This window comes from Dendrobates tinctorius, unplaced genomic scaffold, assembly GCF_039654945.1.
Source record: "Dendrobates tinctorius isolate UK_male_01 unplaced genomic scaffold, ASM3965494v1 ptg000014l, whole genome shotgun sequence".
NCBI classification, from domain to species: domain Eukaryota; kingdom Metazoa; phylum Chordata; class Amphibia; order Anura; family Dendrobatidae; genus Dendrobates; species Dendrobates tinctorius.
The window spans coordinates 6,785,126-6,803,736 of record NW_027361682.1 but is presented as its reverse complement, the minus strand read 5'-3'; the positions used below and the strand labels follow the sequence as shown (position 1 = coordinate 6,803,736).

General features: G+C 43.1%; 1 protein-coding gene across 1 annotated transcript in view; it reads right to left on the bottom strand.

The window, feature by feature from the left end:
• Positions 1 to 11,636: 11,636 nt before the first annotated feature.
• Positions 11,637 to 18,611, bottom strand: part of LOC141070615 (uncharacterized) — a 93,696-nt gene continuing 86,721 nt past the window's right edge. The window contains exons 10-11 of the mRNA XM_073559566.1: positions 15,883 to 15,973; positions 11,637 to 13,092 (exon numbers count right to left, since the gene is read on the bottom strand). Coding sequence (XP_073415667.1) covers positions 11,822 to 13,092; positions 15,883 to 15,973 — 1,362 coding nt within the window. The 3' untranslated portion in view covers positions 11,637 to 11,821. The remainder of the gene's footprint in view (positions 13,093 to 15,882; positions 15,974 to 18,611) is intronic.

Genomic DNA, 18,611 nt, shown 5'->3' with positions numbered 1-18,611 from the left:
TGCATGGAGCACTTGTAGGACATGTACCCTGCTGGCTTTGTCTGAGAACCTCAGTTATGCCCCTCCGCTCCCACACACACATACAAAAAGAAAAATCGGAAAGTATATTTTACAGCCACACTGGATAATATCTAGCTACACTATCTGACTGATATACAACCACCTAACTAACTAGCTGAAATCTTGATGCAAACAGTGACAGTGTTAGGAGCAGCCTCTCTGCTTTGTATGTGTCAAAATTGCTCTAAAGCAACATGTCCCCTATTGATATGCAGAGGGACATGTGATTTCAGCAGATGACACAAGCCGTTTTGTCAGGACATTGTGGGTATTTCCTGCGCTCTGATTGGCTAGCCGCAATGTGCACACATAAAGTTAGGGGAAAAAACATTACTGCTTTGCTTACAAAAACACAGCTCCTCTGAATTCTCTGCAAACCCCCTACCCTCATCAAACACGTGCCAAATGCTCATGATACACCATTATCGTTCCTAAATATTTTGGTAGCAACACAAATATTTTCCCGCACTTTTACCGAATGCTACAGATTTTTTTTACCGAATTTATGAAATTTTGCTCGGATTAACGATCACAAATCCGAATGTGCCATATTCGTGCCGAATTTATGTTTGGCAATCATTCTCCGAACATATTCGCTCATCTCTAGTCATTATGATTTAAAAACAGAAAACACAGTAGTTTGACAATAAATAGCTTCACCCAACCACTAACCATGAGTGAAGAAAAAGTTTTGGTATTATCATTCGCATTCTATGAAAAAAAGACCAAGAAAGCCAGAAATTCTGCTGGAGTAGGTAAACTTTTGAGCACAACTGTATCTGAGGTTGCCAAGCTTTAGAGCTGCCATCAGGTTACTGCCATTGTCACATACGACCATGCCTGGTTTTAGTTTCAGGTGTGAGAGCCACAGATAAGTCTGGTTTGTTAGACCTTTCCACAACTCCGGCAGTGTGCAGTTTGTTTCCTAAGCAGATTAGCTTCAGAAGAGCTTTTTGCCATTTGGCCGAAACAGTTCTTCATCGTTTCCAGCTTGTGACTGGTGTTGATGTTTCTGAGGTGGAGGAGGACGTGCATGAACTGCTGTAGAAGGTGGGGGCAATACTGATTGAACCAGGGCCCACAATCCTCAGTGTCGGTAGCATGTGTTCCATCCCGGATCCAACTGGGTCTCGGCTTCCACAATGTTCACTCATTGTGCCGTCAGGGAAACGTAGCATCCCTGGCCACAAACACTTGTCCAGTTGTCCGTGGTTAATTAGACTTTGCCAGTAACAGCATGATGATATGGGACATGTACTTGCGTAAGGCGGGAGGCACACCGGGAGAAATAGTGGTGGCTGGGGAATGAGTACTGATGGACAACCGCCACCAAGAGGTTGCGGAATGGCTCCATCTCCACAACCCTAAATGGCAACATTTCTAGGGCAAGCAGTCTGGAAATGTTGCTGTTTAGCATTGTAGCCTGTGGGTGGCTGCGTATTTACATTTTCCAAGGACTGTGGTAGAGACAACTGAACGCTGCACTGCGACAAGGATGTGGACGCTGACGGTGGTTGCAAGTGTGCAATGACAGTTGTAGGGTAGGAGTCATCTTCGCCTACGTCATGGACAGAGGATTTGTATGCATGTAGAACGTGAAGACGCTGTAGTGTCACCCGCAGACACTGTTTCTGGACCTTGGTGTTCGGCCCACAGTCGGGTTCTTTGCTTGCATGTGCCTGAACATGCTGCTGGTGGTCAGGCTGGTAGTTGTGCTGTCCCTGCTGATGTGGGCATGGCAGTTGTTGCAAATGGTCTTTTTTGTGTTAACTGGATTGTCTTCATAAAAGCACCATACTTGGGAACACCTAACCCTTGGCAACTTCACCTGTGTTGGTAGTCTGGGGAACAGTTGCCCTCCTTGTGTCTCTGGCCATCCCATTGTCTCTTCCTGTCTGTTGTGGTGCTGTCGATTTTTCCCTCTGTGCACTGCTGTCCTTGTTTTGCATATCACCTCCCAGGTTGGTTCAGTGACTTTGTCATACATCACCTTATCTTCCATGTCTGCACCCTGTTCGTCCTTCTGAATTGCTGACATAACAACACCGCTTACTGGCAATTGTGTCTCATCATCATCCAGCTCTTGCGACAGTAATTGCATTTTCCCACTGTCATCTTCTTGTGTTCGTGGCTGCTCAAATATTTGGGCATTGCTACATGCAAATCTCATGTCCTGCTTGAAAAGGGCAATTTCACTGCTGAAAAAAATTGCAGTATTACAATGTCAGGAAAATTTTCCCACTTCAGATGGACGCATAAGACTGCAGTATCAATATAGTAATGCTATTTGTAACCAAATAATAATTTTTGGGGGTGTTTTGAGGCACATTTACAGCACGATAAATGCCTTATATAATTTAATTGCTTAAAAAAAATTGTATTACTATTGCAGGAAAATTTGCACAACTCAGATGGAAGTATAAAGCCCCCGTTACACACTGCGATATCGCTAGCAATATCGCTGTAAAGTCACCGATTTTGTGACGTTGCAGCGATATTGCTAGCGATATCGCTGCATGTGATACTTACCTCCGACCGCTCCCCCGCTGCTCATCGTTGGTCGTGCGAGAACTCCCTGGACCATTCCTCATCGGCCACTTCCTGCTGCGCTTCTTGTGGCGCCGACGAGCGAGGCGGGCGGGAGGACGTCAGGATCGCCGCGTCTGACAGGTAAGTAGCGACCCCTGACCCCTGCTATGTCGCTGGTGAGATCTGCCTGTGTGGCAGCTCACTAGTGACCACTTAGCGATGCACCAGCGATCCCGACAACGATATGGATCGCTGGTGCGTAGTTTCTGTAGTACATATAATAAAGAACTTGAAAGATTTATATGGATTTCTGAAGAATTCTTATCACTAAAGCAGCACGGATGCTCAGAAGTGCTTTTCTTGGATCCTCAACTTATGATACCTAGTGGACGCTGTCCACCTGCACGAGCTCTGCATCAGCTATATGACTGCAACAAACGTTGAGAGTGGTTGTGTCTGAACACAACCCATAAAGGGTGAGTACTCCAGAGTACTTTTATATTTTAATTGATTTATGCCAGATGAAGCCCTATGTCTGCGCCCCCGCCCTTGTTTTCTCTTATTCAGCTGGAATATAAACCTTCTGGAATCTTCCTACATGCCTCCTACAGTCAAGTTCGAGCTATCTGAGGACATCACTCTGTGTGTGACCGTTAAAAAAGGCAACCTAGAAACGGTGTCTCGGCACCCTACACTTGGAGCTTAGTTATTGAGTTAGAATAAAGTTCTACATATTGCAGATTTTTAATTAGAGTAGTGTTTCACAACCCTCAATGCTACAAACTGACCATGTTTTCAGGATTTTCTTAGTATTGCACAGTTGATGGGAGTTGTTATGTGAAATTGCCACAGGTTCTCTCACCTGTGTAATACTAAGAAAATTATGATGTAGTGGGGATAATGGAGAAATGGCTTGACCAGAGCTATGATTGGGCTGTTAGTTTACAGGGATTTACTTTATTCTAAAATGATTGTACAAATAATCGAGAAGGGGTTTGTTTATATGTAAAATTTTCCTCAAACCCATCCAGCGTGATAATATATGTGTGGTCAACGAAAGAATAATAAAATACTGATATGGGTTTGTTATAAGTCTCCAAATATAACCATGCAAGCACCACCTCCGGAATATGCCTGCCTGAAGCAAACCAACGAGGGAGAAACTAGGATCTGACTTCCTCCTGTGCAAAGTCCGTTAGGAGGGGGTCCATCTACTAGAGATGGGTCGTCTCGTATATACGGTGAAGATTAGTTAGTTAGGTTCCAGCATTGTTGAGATTGGTAGGCCGGGAGGACAGATCAATAGGTTCGACGAGATTAGGATTTTGATTTTGCATATCTCCAAAGGAGGGACTGTTAAGGGGAGAATATATGGCATATGAATATATACAAGAATCAAAAGTTATACCACTATATGGACGCTTTGCTCAAATATTAGAATCATATAGCTTTAAGAATCATGTAGCTTTAAGATATTCTTGATTTTCTAAGACTTATTTCTGTATCCACCTAGTCTCCTCGATAATGGGTTAGGCTAGGCTAGAAAACGATAATTATGTGCAAAATGATTATGTAGCGGATATAGGACATATGAGATCATATGAGATCAATACTAATTTGCTTTTTGGTGTAAACAGTAATTTGGGAAAGAACCCATGATGTAACACAATAAGACAGCTCGATTTCTGTTATAAAAACTGTACATCTCGGATTAAAGATAGATAAGAATCATTTGACATGATATACCTTGTCTTGCGTATTCTTTTCTCCATGCACGTATAATCTCTGCCAGAGATCCAATTCGGCCACAGACAATTAAGATGACAACACACGCATTGTGTGTGCCATATCAATATCAATATCATTTATATCAATGGAAGTGCCAGAAAATATCCTGATAAAGAAAATAGGTGAGGCAGCAAATCATGGATAAGTCATTATTATGGAAGACTTCAACAACTGTTAATTGGGGATCAGAAAACTGCAGGTATAGCAAAGGAAACAGTTTTTTTTTATAATGATGAAAGATAATTACTTTTCACAGCTGGTGCAGGACCCAACAAATGGCGAGGCACTTCTATACCGAATTTGAACCAATAGGCCAAGTAGAATATGAAATGTACAGGTTTGGAGTCATTTAGGCAATAGTCATATAATAATAAGTTTTTACTAGAGATAAACAGATTAGGCAAAGTTTGAATTCGCCTGGTAATGCAATTTTTCCTGGGAAATTCTACATAGTCGCATGGGACATCAACAGTGCACATCGTGGCATCATGATGCCATCGACCCCCAAGTAGCTCCTCAGAACATTCCTGGGCGCCATAACACCGGGACGTCCAAAGCCACACAAGTGGCCTGAAGATTCCAAAATGAGCAATGGAGGATCAGAAGATTCAGTGAGGATTGTCCAGTGGTGGTGAGTAGCGGAGGAGCTAGAGAGGTCATAGGTAAGGTGAGCGTCGCAATTTTTTTCTTTATTTAAGTGATAGACCCCTTCCATACATCCAGGTCTTTAAGTACTATTTCTATAAAATAGTTTTTATTTTGTAAAAACGCCAAAACATAAAAAAATATAAATGTGGCATCGCTGCAATTGCACAAACGGTTAGAAACCAACTCCATGAGGATGTTCTGAGTGCCCAATGTCCACAGATGGGGGTTGTGCTCACAGCCCAACATCGTGCAGGACGCTTGGCATTTGCCACAGAACACCAGGATTGGCAAATGCACCACTGGCGCCCTGTGCTCTTCACAGATGAAAGCAGGTTCACACAGAGCACATGTACAGACATGACAGAGTCTGGAGATGTCGTGGAGAGCGATCTGCGGCCTGCAACATCCTTCAGCATGACCGGTTTGGCAGTGGGTCAGTAATGGTGTGGGGTGGCATTTCTTTGGAGGGCCACACGGTGCTGGGCTGTGAGCACAACCCCCATCTGTGGACGTTGGGCACTCAGACCATCCTCATGGAGTCTGTTTCTAACCGTTTGTGCAGACACATGCACATTTGTGGCCTGCTGAAGGTCATTTTGCAGGGCTCTGGCAGTGCTCCTCTTGTTCCTCCTTGCACAAAGGCGGAGGTAGCGGTCCTGCTGCTGGGTTGTTGCCCTCCTACGGCCCCCTCCATGTCTCCTGGCCTGTCTCCTGTTAGCACCTTCAGCCTCTGGACACTACGCTGGCAGACTATCATGATCCATGCTGGATTATAACTGATAAAAAGCACAGGTAACCTTTTTTTCTGTGCTTAAGTGTGGTTTTTTGCCCCCAGTGGCCATTAGGATTATTGCACTGTGGTGTCGTTTGTTGAAGTTTGCACCCGGTGGTGGTGAGCGTCATTGCACTCTGTTTCTTTAGTTAAGTGCACGTTTCTAATGCAGGTGTGATTGCTGGCTCTGCTATAAAAGAGTCACAGGTGTTGCAATCAGCATTGGTGATATTGTTCATTTCAACCATCCTTGGTGGAGGAAGGGGCTGGAGAGCGTTCCTTACAGCTCTGTCTTAGGCCTGGTATGGAAGGAGTCATAGGGGATTTCCTTGTAGCTCTGACAGAGCTTGGTGGCAGTGATTCAGGAGGAGAGCTGCATTCTGGTGGTGGACTCTGTTGCCAGAAGCAAGTGCAACAGAGTAAAGCTAAGTTGTGTTTCCCAGTTTGTGTTTTTCCTTAGTGTGTATTATTACAGCGGTGGGGCCAGTGCCTGCGCCACCCAGCTCCCTAGCAAGGGATAGGTGTAGGGTGTGCTAGGGCAACAGGTATCCTGAGCGGCGCCCTGTGCGGAACCGGCATAGGGAACGTTAGGAGCGTTAGGGACACTGACTCAGGGGTGTGCAGGAGGTCTCCACCTCCCCTTTCCCTATCGCAGGGCCCACCGTTGTAACTGTTTCCCTACCCCTTGTCTTGTCGTTTTAGTTACCGGCCTGTGAGCCGTGTCACACAGGACAGTATCACGTGCCGCGTCCTGTTGTTTTAGTTACCGGCCTGCTGGTCGCTTCACACAGGATGGGTCCACGTGACACAGACACGGCAAACCTTCTTGCCACAGCTCGCATTGATGAGCCATCCTGGATGAGCTGCACTACCTGAGCCACTTGTGTGGGTTGTAGAGTCCGTCTCATGCTACCACGAGTGTGAACGCACGACCAACATTCAAAAGTGACCAAAACATCAGCCAGAAAGGATTGGTACTGAGAATGATCTGTGGTCTCCACCTGCAGAATCACTCCTTTATTGAGAGTGTCTTGATAATTGCCAGTAATTTCCATCTGTTGTTATTCCATTTGCACAACAGCATGTGAAATTGATTGTAAATCAGTGTTGCTTCCTAGGTGGACAGTTTGATTTCGCAGACGTTTGATTTACTTGGAGTTATATTCTGTTGTTTAAGTGTTCTTTATTTTTTTCATCAGTGTATATATATATATATATATAAAAAACTAATTTTCGCAGCACTCATTCTTCTAAAAACAACCTAAAATACAAAGATTGCATATACATGTGTATATATATATATATATATATATATAAAATCTTTGTATTTTAGGTTGTTTTTAGAAGGATGAGTGCTGCGAAAATTAGTTTTACTTATGTGTCATACTGTTTCTGTGACAACATAAACGAGCTTCTGGGAGAAGGAAGAAGAGGAGCCATTACCTTGTGGAGCATATCTAAATGGTGTCATGTTGTCTGTATGCTAGAGCTGTATCAATTTTTCCCCAGGCTTGATAAAGGCCAAGTTTTTTGGGTTTTTTTTAACCAAGGGTTCGCTGTAGTGATGCCTCAACTTCCCTGAACTTCTGTATATTTTTCTGCATGAGGAGAGACACTAAAATTTGTTGAGGACCAGTTTTGTGGCTTCATACTATACTGATAGCCACATTCGGTACATTATACAGTGGTGAGGAGCCCAATGGTGGCCTCATACTGAATAGGGAACATACGAGGGGCATCATCCTGTATTGGGGGACACTGGCTGCCTTATCATGCATAGGGAGAAGTGTGGTGGCTTCATAAGGCATTAAGGGCACCGTGGGGACATCATAATGTGTGTGAGAGGAACTATGAGGGGCATATATGTACAGTCATGGCCAAAAGTTTTGAGAATGACACAAATATTAATTTTTACAAAGTCTACTGCTTCATTTTTTCTAATGGCAATTTGCATATACTCCAGAATGTTATAAAGAGTGATCAGCTTAACAGCAATTACTTGCAAAGTCAATATTTGCCTAGAAAATGAACTTTATCCCCCAAAACACATTTCAATATCATTGCAGCCCTGCCTTAAAAGGACCAGCTAACATCATTTCAGTGATTGCTCCATTAACACAGGTGTGGGTGTTGATGAGGACAGGGCTGGAGATCAATCTGTCATGATTAAGTAACAATGACACCACTGGACACTTTAAAAGGAGGCTGGTACTTGGCATCATTGTTTCTCTTCTGTTAACCATGGTTATCTCTAAAGAAACACGTGCAGTCATCATTGCACTGCACAAAAATGGCCTAACAGGGAAGAGTATCGCAGCTAGAAAGATTGCACCTCAGTCAACAATCTATCGCATCATCAAGAACTTCAAGGAGAGAGGTTCCCTTGTTGCCAAAAAGGCTCCAGGGCGCCCAAGAAAGACCAGCAAGCGCCAGGACCGTCTCTTAAAAGTGTTTTAGCTGCGGGATCGGGCTACCAGCAGTGCAGAGCTTGATCAGGAATGGCAGCAGGCAGGTGTGAGTGCATCTGCACACACTGTGAGGCGGAGACTCTTGGAGCAAGGTCTGGTCTCAAGGAGGGCAGCAAAGAAGCCACTTCTCTTCAGGAAAAACATCATGGACAGACTGATATTCTGCAAGAGGTACAGGGAGTGGACTGCTGTAAAGTCATTTTCTCTGATGAATCCCCTTTTCGATTGTTTGGGACATCTGGAAAACGGCTTATTCGGAGAAGACCAGGTGAGCGCTACCACCAGTCTTGTCTCATGCCAACTGTCAAGCATCCTGAAACCATTCATGTGTGGGGTTGCTTCTCAGCCAAGGGAATGGGCTCTCTCTCAGTCTTGCCTAAAAACACAGCCATGAATAAAGAATGGTACCAGAATGTCCTCCAAGAGCAACTTCTCCCAACCGTCCAAGAGCAGTTTGGCGATCAACAATGCCTTTTTCAACATGATGGAGCACCTTGCCATAAAGCAAAGGTGATAACTAAATGGCTCAGGGAACAAAACAGAGATTTTGGGACCACGGCCTGGAAACTCCCCAGATCTTAATCCCATTGAGAACTTGTGGTCAATCATCAAGAGACAGGTGGACAAACAAAAACCTTCAAATTCAGACAAAATAAAAGCATTGATTTTGCAAGAATGGACTGCTATCAGTCAGGATTTCATCCAGAAGTTGATTGAGAGCATGCCAGGGAGAATTGCTGAGGTCCTGAAGAAGGGTCAACACTGCAAATATTGACTTGCTGCATTAACTCATTGTAACTGTCAATATAACCTTTTGCTACTCATAATATGATTGCAATTATATTTCTGTATGTGATAAAAACATCTGACAAACACACATAAAAACCTGAGGCCAGCAGATCATGTGAAAATATATTATTTGTGTCAGTCTCAAAACTTTTGGCCATGACTGTACCTACCGTCAATGTAATGCCTTTATGCATCTGTATCTGTACTTGCTCCTGCCTTGCTGCTGTAATGCTCTGAATTTCCCCATGGTGGGACGATTAAAGGATTATCTTATCTTATCAGACTGTGTGGGAGAGCCGAGGGGGCCTCATTATGTAAGGGAATACACAGTGGAGGCATCATATTGTGCATGTGGGGATTTAAATAGGATTAAAATGTCTATGTGGAATTGTGGGGACATACTCTGTGGGGGGCATTTTGTGGGTGCTATACTGGGTGACGGCCATGGAACCTGTATCGTAGTGGGTGGGGCACTAAGAGACATCACTATTTTTGTTTCATAAAATACATTTCTCTTTTTCCTCTATTTAAAAGGGTAAGTGATTTGAAGGAGTTTTCAATTCAGACTTTTCCTTTGACACCTCATGATTTCTATGTAGGTCCCTGATCAATATCAGATTGGATGTAAAAAGCAACCCTACATTTGTAGTTATACAAATGTAAAATAAAATGTAAAATACATACTTTGTTCAAATATAGGCATACTAGCTATTGAACCTGTTCTACACTTGAATAGCAAACATTTTAAATTGCACATTTCCAGAGCCAGTTAAGACTGTGTTTGCGAATTTGCATATAGTTTCTTCAATAAAATGGCGCCTGATAGTACGGTATGTGCACGCGCTGACTCGGCGCCACTTTTAAGTATTTAATGCAGACAACGTGCTGCTGGGGAGCGAGGAAAAGGTGAGCAAGAGTGTTTGTTGTTTCTTTTGTTTCTATGTATTGAACAACAGCAGTGCATGCAAGATGGGGGAGCATATTTTGTTGAAAACACTGTGTGAGACTTTCTTCAATAAAATGGCTCCAAAGACCGCAGTATGCACTGCCACCGAATCCGGCATCACACTCCTCCTCCAGCCTCGTCCTCATGGTGCCACACTCCTCCTCCAGTTGTCCTTCTCTCTATCAAGTTGAGTCACTGGACCACCGGTGTATTGACGTTGGATGCGCCCTTCTGACTCAGGCCTCAAAAAGTAATGGGAACACTTAAACAACACAATGTAACTACATGTCAATCACATTTCTGGGAATTCAACCTGTCCCGTTACCAAGCAACACCGATTGTGAATCAATTTCTCCTGCTGTTGTGCAAATGGAACAGACAACAGGTAGAAATGATAGGCAATTAGCAAGACAACCATATGGTGTGGTTCTGCAGGGGATGAGCACAGACCATTTCTCTGTTCTCATCCTTTTTGGTTGTTGTTTTGGTCATGTTTGCATTTTGTCATTGCTCTCAACCCTAGAAGTACTGTACAGTAGTATGAGATGGTGTCTGCAACCCACAGAAGTTGTTCAGGTAGTGCAGCTTATCCAAGATGGCACATATATAAGGAGAAGACCCGGACCAGGCCTACCTCCTCCGTGATGGATCCGGAACTGTCGGAGCTGTCACCCAGGTTTCACAGGGGAAAGCTTAAAGCCCCAACCTCTGCACTTAGGAGTAGGGGGCATGGCTAAGATAAAAGGGCCACAGCTTGTGGCAAATCAGTTAGTTGCCGTGGGAATGTGAATCACGCAGGAGGGCAGTGTCAGGGCTTCTGTGGGGGGGCCAACTGCCAGAGCAGGCAAAAAGCTGGCAACAGAGACTGCCGACGACGTACCTGGACCCCGCTGACATCACTGACAGGACACCCAGTCAGGACATAAGCCTGCGCAAGCACCGATGGGAGAATCGGGATACCCGCTGTGAGGGGTTTCCCTTTGTACCTGAATCGAGTATCTCGTTGTCCCTGTACGCTGACGGGGGAAAGACTGAGCTCTGTCCGGCTCATCGTTTCCTGATACACCGATCACCGACCGGACCACAAGGAATCACCGTCGCCGCCAGGAGCCAAGTCGTCATCTTTTCCAGAACTACTACACCGGACCATGAGGAAAAACCTCTGTCGCCAGGATCCAGGACACCATCTTTTCCAGGACCATACCGGCCCCCTTATGTCACTGCTTTGGTGCCAATGTCCACAACCTGAACTAACCGCATTCTGAAGTCGTCAGACTGATAAGTTTTCTATCCTTGAACTTCCTACCCTATGCTTCACACCCGCTTCCCCAGAGTTACGTCCCCTGTGTTCCTTTATACCGTTTTATCTGTTTTCTCCCTGCGAGGAGTATACCTGTTAAATTAAACCCCAAGTTAACGCTTGCTCTGTTTCCGACCCGTTACTGCATCTTTCTACCTGCTCACATATACGCACACATACATATATACACACACTAGCTATGAACACATTCTATGCCCGTGTGGTGAGTCTGTGTCTCTTTCTCCCCCTACTCCGACCCCCCTGGTGAAGCTGCTGCTGCTCTAACAGACATCCTTGCATGCGTTGGAGGCTTCGGACAGAAGGACACATCTCCGGTTACATAGGTGTATTATTTTATTCTTATTAGTTGTCAATAACATAATAACAAATGGTAACTGGTAATTTTATACATTTTCTAATAACCATAATAGTGAACCAATTTTTTTTGTAGATGAGTGATTTCCTATAACTTATTTTTTTAAAATAAAAATTGTCACTAAAACGATTAAAAAAAATAAAGGCTACTTCCTTGTGTGAGTTCCCTGATGTATTCTAAGTTTGTCTTTCACACTATAACATTTCCCACATTCTGAACATGAAAATGGCTTATCTCCTGTGTGAATTTTCTGATGGGTAACAAGAATTGTTCTGGTGGTATAGCATTTCCCACATTCTGAGCATGAAAATGGCTTTTCCCCTGTGTGACTTCTCTGATGTATTACAAGTCGAGCTTTTAATCTAAAACATTTTCCACATTCTGAACATGAAAATGGCTTTTCCCCTGTGTGAATTCTCAGATGTTTATCAAGACATGCTTTCCAAAGAAAACATTTCCCACATTCTGAGCATGTATATGGCTTCTCCCCTGTGTGACTTCTCTGATGTGTCACAAGGCTTGTCTTACTACTATAATATTTTCCACATTCTGAGCATGAAAAAGGCTTTTTCCCTGTGTGAATTTTCTCATGTAGTGTTAAAACTGATTGCCGTTTAAAGGATTTCCCACATTTGGAGCATGAAAATGGCTTCTCTCCTGTGTGAATTCTCTGATGTATTTTAAGGTTGGCTTTCACCCTATAACGTTTCCCACATTCTGAACATGAAAATGGATTATCTCCTGTGTGACTTCTCAGATGGGTAACAAGAGTTGTTTTCAGGCTAAAACATTTCCCACATTCTGAGCATAAAAATGGCTTTTCCCCTGTATGAATTCTCTGATGATCTTCAAGTTTTGCTTTCACTCTAAAATGTTTCCCACATTCTGTACATGAAAACGGCTTATCTCCTGTGTGAACTCTCAGATGTGTAACAAGACTTGCTTTCCAATGAAAACATTTCCCACATTCTGAGCATAAAAAAGGCTTTTCCCCTGTATGAATTATTTGATGTTTAACTAGATATGATTTTTCTGTAAAACATTTCCCACATTCTGAACATGAATACAGCTTCTCCCTTGTATGGCTTCTCTGATGTATAACAAGGCTTGATTTACTACTGTAATATTTTCCACATTCTGAACACGAAAATAATTTCTCTCCTACGTAAGCCATTTCATTTTCACCAGCAATTTTTTGACTTTCAATTTGCTTATTTGTCTTTAATGATTCAGTAGAGAGGACTTGTTGAAAAGGATCAGAGCACAGATTTTTTCTGAGATGATCTTGTTGTGTATCTGAGAAAATTACATGTTCTTCACATGTATCTGGTGTGCTACTACAATTATCGGTTGCAAAATCTGAGAAGATCCAATGCCCCTCAAAGCTCCTGGTACAGTCATCTGCCAAGAAAAAACCTGATTTTTATTATTTTCAGATAACATTGCATTTGAATTATATTAATATTTATTTGGAAATATTAACTAACAGAAATCAATTATCAACAGACTAAGGCATTAGACCACAAAATAGGTGCTGATAGTTTAGGGTGTTAGTCCACCAGGTTGTGCTTTTTCAAATTTTCACTTCTCTGCAGGTTAAAGGGAACTTGTCATCAGGTTTGGCTGATAAAAGTTACAGCCATCACCTTTCAGGGCTGATATACAGTATTCTATAATGCTGTATATCGGCCCCCAATGCGAGCTGTAGAAAGAAAAATTACTTTTATTATACTCACCTGCAGGCGGTCCAGTCCGAGGGTTGTCCCTGGTCCTCGTCTGGTGCCTCCCATCTTCATGCGATGCTGCCCTCCTGCTTAGTTTGTGTCGCGCTCCTGCGCAGGCGTACTTATCTGCCCTGTTGAGGGCAGAGCAAAGTACTGCAGTGCGCAGGTGCTGGGAAAGGTCAGAGAGGGCCAGTGCCTGAACACTGCAGAACTTTGTTCTGCCCTCAACAGGACTGAGAAGTATGCCAGCGCAGGAGTGCGATGCGAGGGGACTGTTTGGATGACGCAGGGATGTGTCATCCACACGAAGCAAGCAAGAGGACGGCATTACAGAAAGACGGGAGGCGCCTGGCCAGGACCAGCGAAACCTTTTGGACCGAACCGCCCCGCAGGTGAGTATAATAAAAGTCAGTTATTTTTCTTCTCTTCCAGGTCAGATGGGACAGATATACAGCGTTATAGGATGCAGTATATCAGCCCTGAGGTGATGGCCAAAACTTATATCGGCCAAAACTGATGACAGTTGTTTCCCGTTAATGTTTCACTGTGTCAAAAGAATGATGTGATGTCAAAAGAAGATGTGTATAATTACGTGTCATGAGCATATACAATATATGGTACTCAAAAATGAATATGCTGATGGTTTGTCCAAAAAAGGCAAAAAAGGCCGTGTATAGAGAGAAGAGGGTCTAGGACCGAACCTTGAAGAACCCTGCCAGAATCCGGTCTGTAATTAGTAGGGCAATCCTAGTTGAGGGATTTTTTTTTTTTTTTTTTTTTTTTAGCCCTTTCGCACCAAAGCCTGCTTTCACCTTCGTGACCAGGTCAATCTTTATAATTATGACCAATGTCACTTTATGATTTAATAACTCTTGAACACTTCAACAGACGCTAGTAATTCAGAGAATGTTTTTTGTTACATACTGTTATTTTTACGTTTTGGACGATATTTTTTTGTGTTTATTTGTGAAAATATTGAAATTTTAAAGATGCAGCCGTTTTCAAATTTTTCATTTTTATGCCCTTAAACCAGAGAGTTATGTCACACAAAATAGTTAATACATAATATTTACTACATGTCTACTTTACATCTGAATCATTTCTTTAAACAATTTTTTTTGTTAGGAACTTAGAAGGGTTACAGTTCCGCCACTGATGGTGTACTAGGGACGATGTGAATGACAGCTCCATTGCCCTATGGATTCGAGAGCTGACTGAGCCGCCCAATCTGATGCAGAGGTGTAAGTACTGTGATTGGCAGCTCATCCTTCCTACCTGGCTGGGTCTGTGGGATCTCCTCCAAGTGCCATTTGATCAGGGTTATTTAGCACTCTGACAATTGTCAAACCTTTGCCAATTGTAGCTTTGCTCAAGTGGTTTGTGTGCTTGCCTTAAGTTGTGTTCTGATCCCCGTTGCTGACCTTGGATTTACATTTTTGATCATCCATTTGACTTACCCCTTTATCAAGATCCACTACCTTCCTAGTACTCTGGCCTCGGACTGTTACCTCAATACGCTTTTGTCTCTTCAGTCTTTTCAAGCCTTCTTGGCACTGATCCCGGACCTCTTCACTATTCTACCTTAGTAGTCCATGAATCATACAAAAAAAAGAATGGAAGCTATATACCATAAAATCAGTAAAGTTTTATTAGGAATAAGCTAAAAATGCCTTATAGCACAGTACAATACATATGGGGGCAATAAAATGCAAAAAGAAATAGGCCTTAAACACCAGAACATGAGGTTCAAAAAGATATATACATGTATTCTATTATTTAGGGGTGCCACGGCCTTCCAGGTATACCATCTATTTATCAGCAGTAAACCCTTTCCTTTTCCTTTCTGGCTGTCTACATACTTTGCCTTATCTAGCCAGCATGTTCATTTTTTGCACTATGCATTACCCTGTATAGCATGTCTGTCTATATGCTGCACTATGCACTTATACCGCATATGGCTATCATAGCCATTTCAGGATTAGGATTTAGCTGATTTCAATGGGGTTTTTACATATGATCAATTGTTATTTATTCATATATTGACCTGCTTTAGGAGTCATTCCTTTTGGAAGCCTTATATTACCAGCTCCATTAATTATTTATTTTTTGGGACACCTTTATGGATCAATAATTGAATACATGTATATATCTTTTTGAACCTCATGTACTGGTGTTTAAGGCCTATTTCTTTTTGCATTTTATTGCCCCCATATGTATTGTACTGTGCTATAAGGCATTTTTAACTTATTCCTAATAAAACTTTACAGATTTTATGATATATAGCTTCCATTCTTTTTTTGTATGATTTGTTGACAATCGGAAGTGCCTCATATCTAGGCAATATATAATGTTGTGATTTGCTTAGTAGTCCATGAGTAGTGACTAGCATCACACCCAACACTAACAATCTTCAAAAGTATATTTAGAGGCAAAAATAATGTCAAAATGTGTTTTTTTTTTATTTTTAAACAATACTATTTACCTGTGATGTTATCTGTTGGAATCTCCTCTTTACACCGCTCATCATCACTCATATATGTCTCTGTAGTATTAATATGGGGCAGATCTTCACCCTGAAACAAAGATTGAAAAAGTCACAGACAGAAGAAGTTGTGTGAAATGTAGCTTATACAGTAAAGTTATTAGACGACATTGATGAAAAGTACTGTGATTATATGGTTAATGCTATGGGTAATTCTAATCACTTTTTAGTGATAGGTATGAGAGAGTTGCAGCTGGGCAGGGAGAGTTGCAGAGGGTGAGCTCAGGGCTGCTACTAGGAATTACAGGGCCCTATACTGGCAAAAATTTTTGGCCCCCTTGGCACCCAGGCTCTACCCCAGCTTTGCCTCCAGCCTTCGAACCTTCCACAGTCCCACCCCCCAGTCTTGTCTTGGAAAAACTCCACTTTTGTACCAAGTCCTCACCAATCACACATTAACAGTTCCAATTGACCACCATATCTCATTTAAGGGAATGAGTCATATAATTTTTTTTTGAAATGACCATTAATACCACATACAAGGAACAAATACTGCCACACCATGACCAGACCACATGTTACCATTACATAGCGACCAAATACTACAATACTAATCATATAAAAAAACAACACAAAATTAAGTGACATAATACACAAGAGATTTGTATATAGTGTACAGTGATCACCAGTGACAATATACACAGGAGCTCTGTACATAGTATGCAATGTATGGTGTCAGGGTACAGGTAACACACTGACTCACTAGTGCCATCTCTAGCTGAAGTCCTTCATCTTTTCTTTTCTTTTTCATCCAGCGCAGACCGCCATTACTTCTTTCAGCGAGGACTCATCTAAGCATAAAATATCACACTTTTTAACTTTCTTCAACAACACATAGCTGAATACAGACGTACACCCATCACTAATATATAATTAGATATTATGCAACCCACTATTCCAAATATAAATTGCAATCCACCACTTTGCCCCCACTAACTTTACATAGCCACTTTCCCCAATTAATATATAATTTAATTAGCACCTGTACTTTCCCCAAATTTAAAATCAGTCACTGCATCCTCAACGCACTCCACTCTGTACCTCTCCCTCCCCCATTCATTATATTTACATGCCCCTTCCGCCCCAATTCATTATGTCATATCTTCTCTCCCACCCCACCCTCTATTTATCATCAACTGCTCTCCACTACATTCTTCATTTACTCTCCCCACCATCAATTTATCATTATTTGATGCCCCACCACCAATTCATCATCATCAGTTGTTCCTCACCCTCAATTCATCATTTACTGTCCCCCACCCCCAGTCTCAATACATCATTTACTCCACCCAACCCTCAAAACTCATCTGCTCTCCCTAGGTCATCAGCTGTCCCCCATGCCCAACCCTCAATTCCTCATTTGTATTCTCCAGTCCCTTACCCTCAATTCAGTATTGGCTGTCCCCACCACTCACTTCATCATTTGCAGCCCCCTCCCCCACTCACATCATCATTTGCAGTCCCTCCCCTCCTCTTCTTCATTTCATCATTTGCAGTCCCCCATCCCCTCTGTCACTTCATCATCTGCACTCCTCCCCCCTCCTGCACTTAATTATTTGCAGCTCCCCCTCCCCCACTCACCATCCTTTGCAGTTCCCCCTCCCTCCATTATTTGCAGTCCCTTTCCCCCACTCACTTCTTAATTTGCAGTCCCCTCCCGCATTCACTTCATAATTTGCAGTCACCCTCCACTCCCTCACTTCATCATTTGCAGTCCCCCTCACTTCATCTTTCATCATTTGCAGTCACCCTTCCCCACTCATTTCATCATTTGCAGTCCCTCTCACTTCATCATTTGCAGTCCCCCTCCCCCACTCACTTCATCATTTGCAGTTATGCTCACCCCCATCACGTCATCGTTTGCAGACCATCCCCTTCCTCCATTATTTGCAGTCCCCCTCCCCCCACTCACATCATTTGCAGTTCCGCTTCCCTAGCTCGCTTCATCATTTGCAGTCCCCCTCCCTTCATCATTTGCAGTTCCCCTCCCCCACTCCATCACTTGTAGCCCTCCTCCCTCCATTCCTTTCATTTGCAGTCCCCATCCCCCACTCACTTTATTTTTCAATCCTCTCCCTCAATCAGTTGCAGTCCCTCTCCCTCCACTCACTTCACTTTTTGCAGTCCTCCACCCTCCACTCACATCATTTGCAGTCCCCCTCCCTTCATCATTTGCAGTTCCCCTCCCCCACTCCATCATTTGCAGACCCCCTCCCTTCATAATTTTCAGTCCCCCCTCCATCATTTGCAGTCCCCTTCCCCCCACTCACTTCATCATTTACAGTTCCCCTGATCCCCTCACTTAATCATTTGCAGTACCTCTCCCCACCCTGACTTCTTCGTTTGCAGTCCCCCTCCCTTCAATTACAGTACCCCTCTCGCCACTCACTTCATAATTTGTAGTACCGCTCCCCATCCTCACTTCATTTGCAGTCCCCCTACCTTCACTCACTTCATCATTTGCTATACCCCTCCACCATTTAATTTTATAAAGAAATTTTAAAAAAAAATTGTCAGACTTACCTCACTGACGATCCCCCTACAGGTCCAGCTCTTCTTCTGGTGTTCTCGTACATGTTGGTGCATATGTGATGATGTCATCGCATTTGCACAGTCACCTGACCAGAAGTCTAGAGAAGGCGGAGGGAGCTGGATCTGCGCCGTGGTTC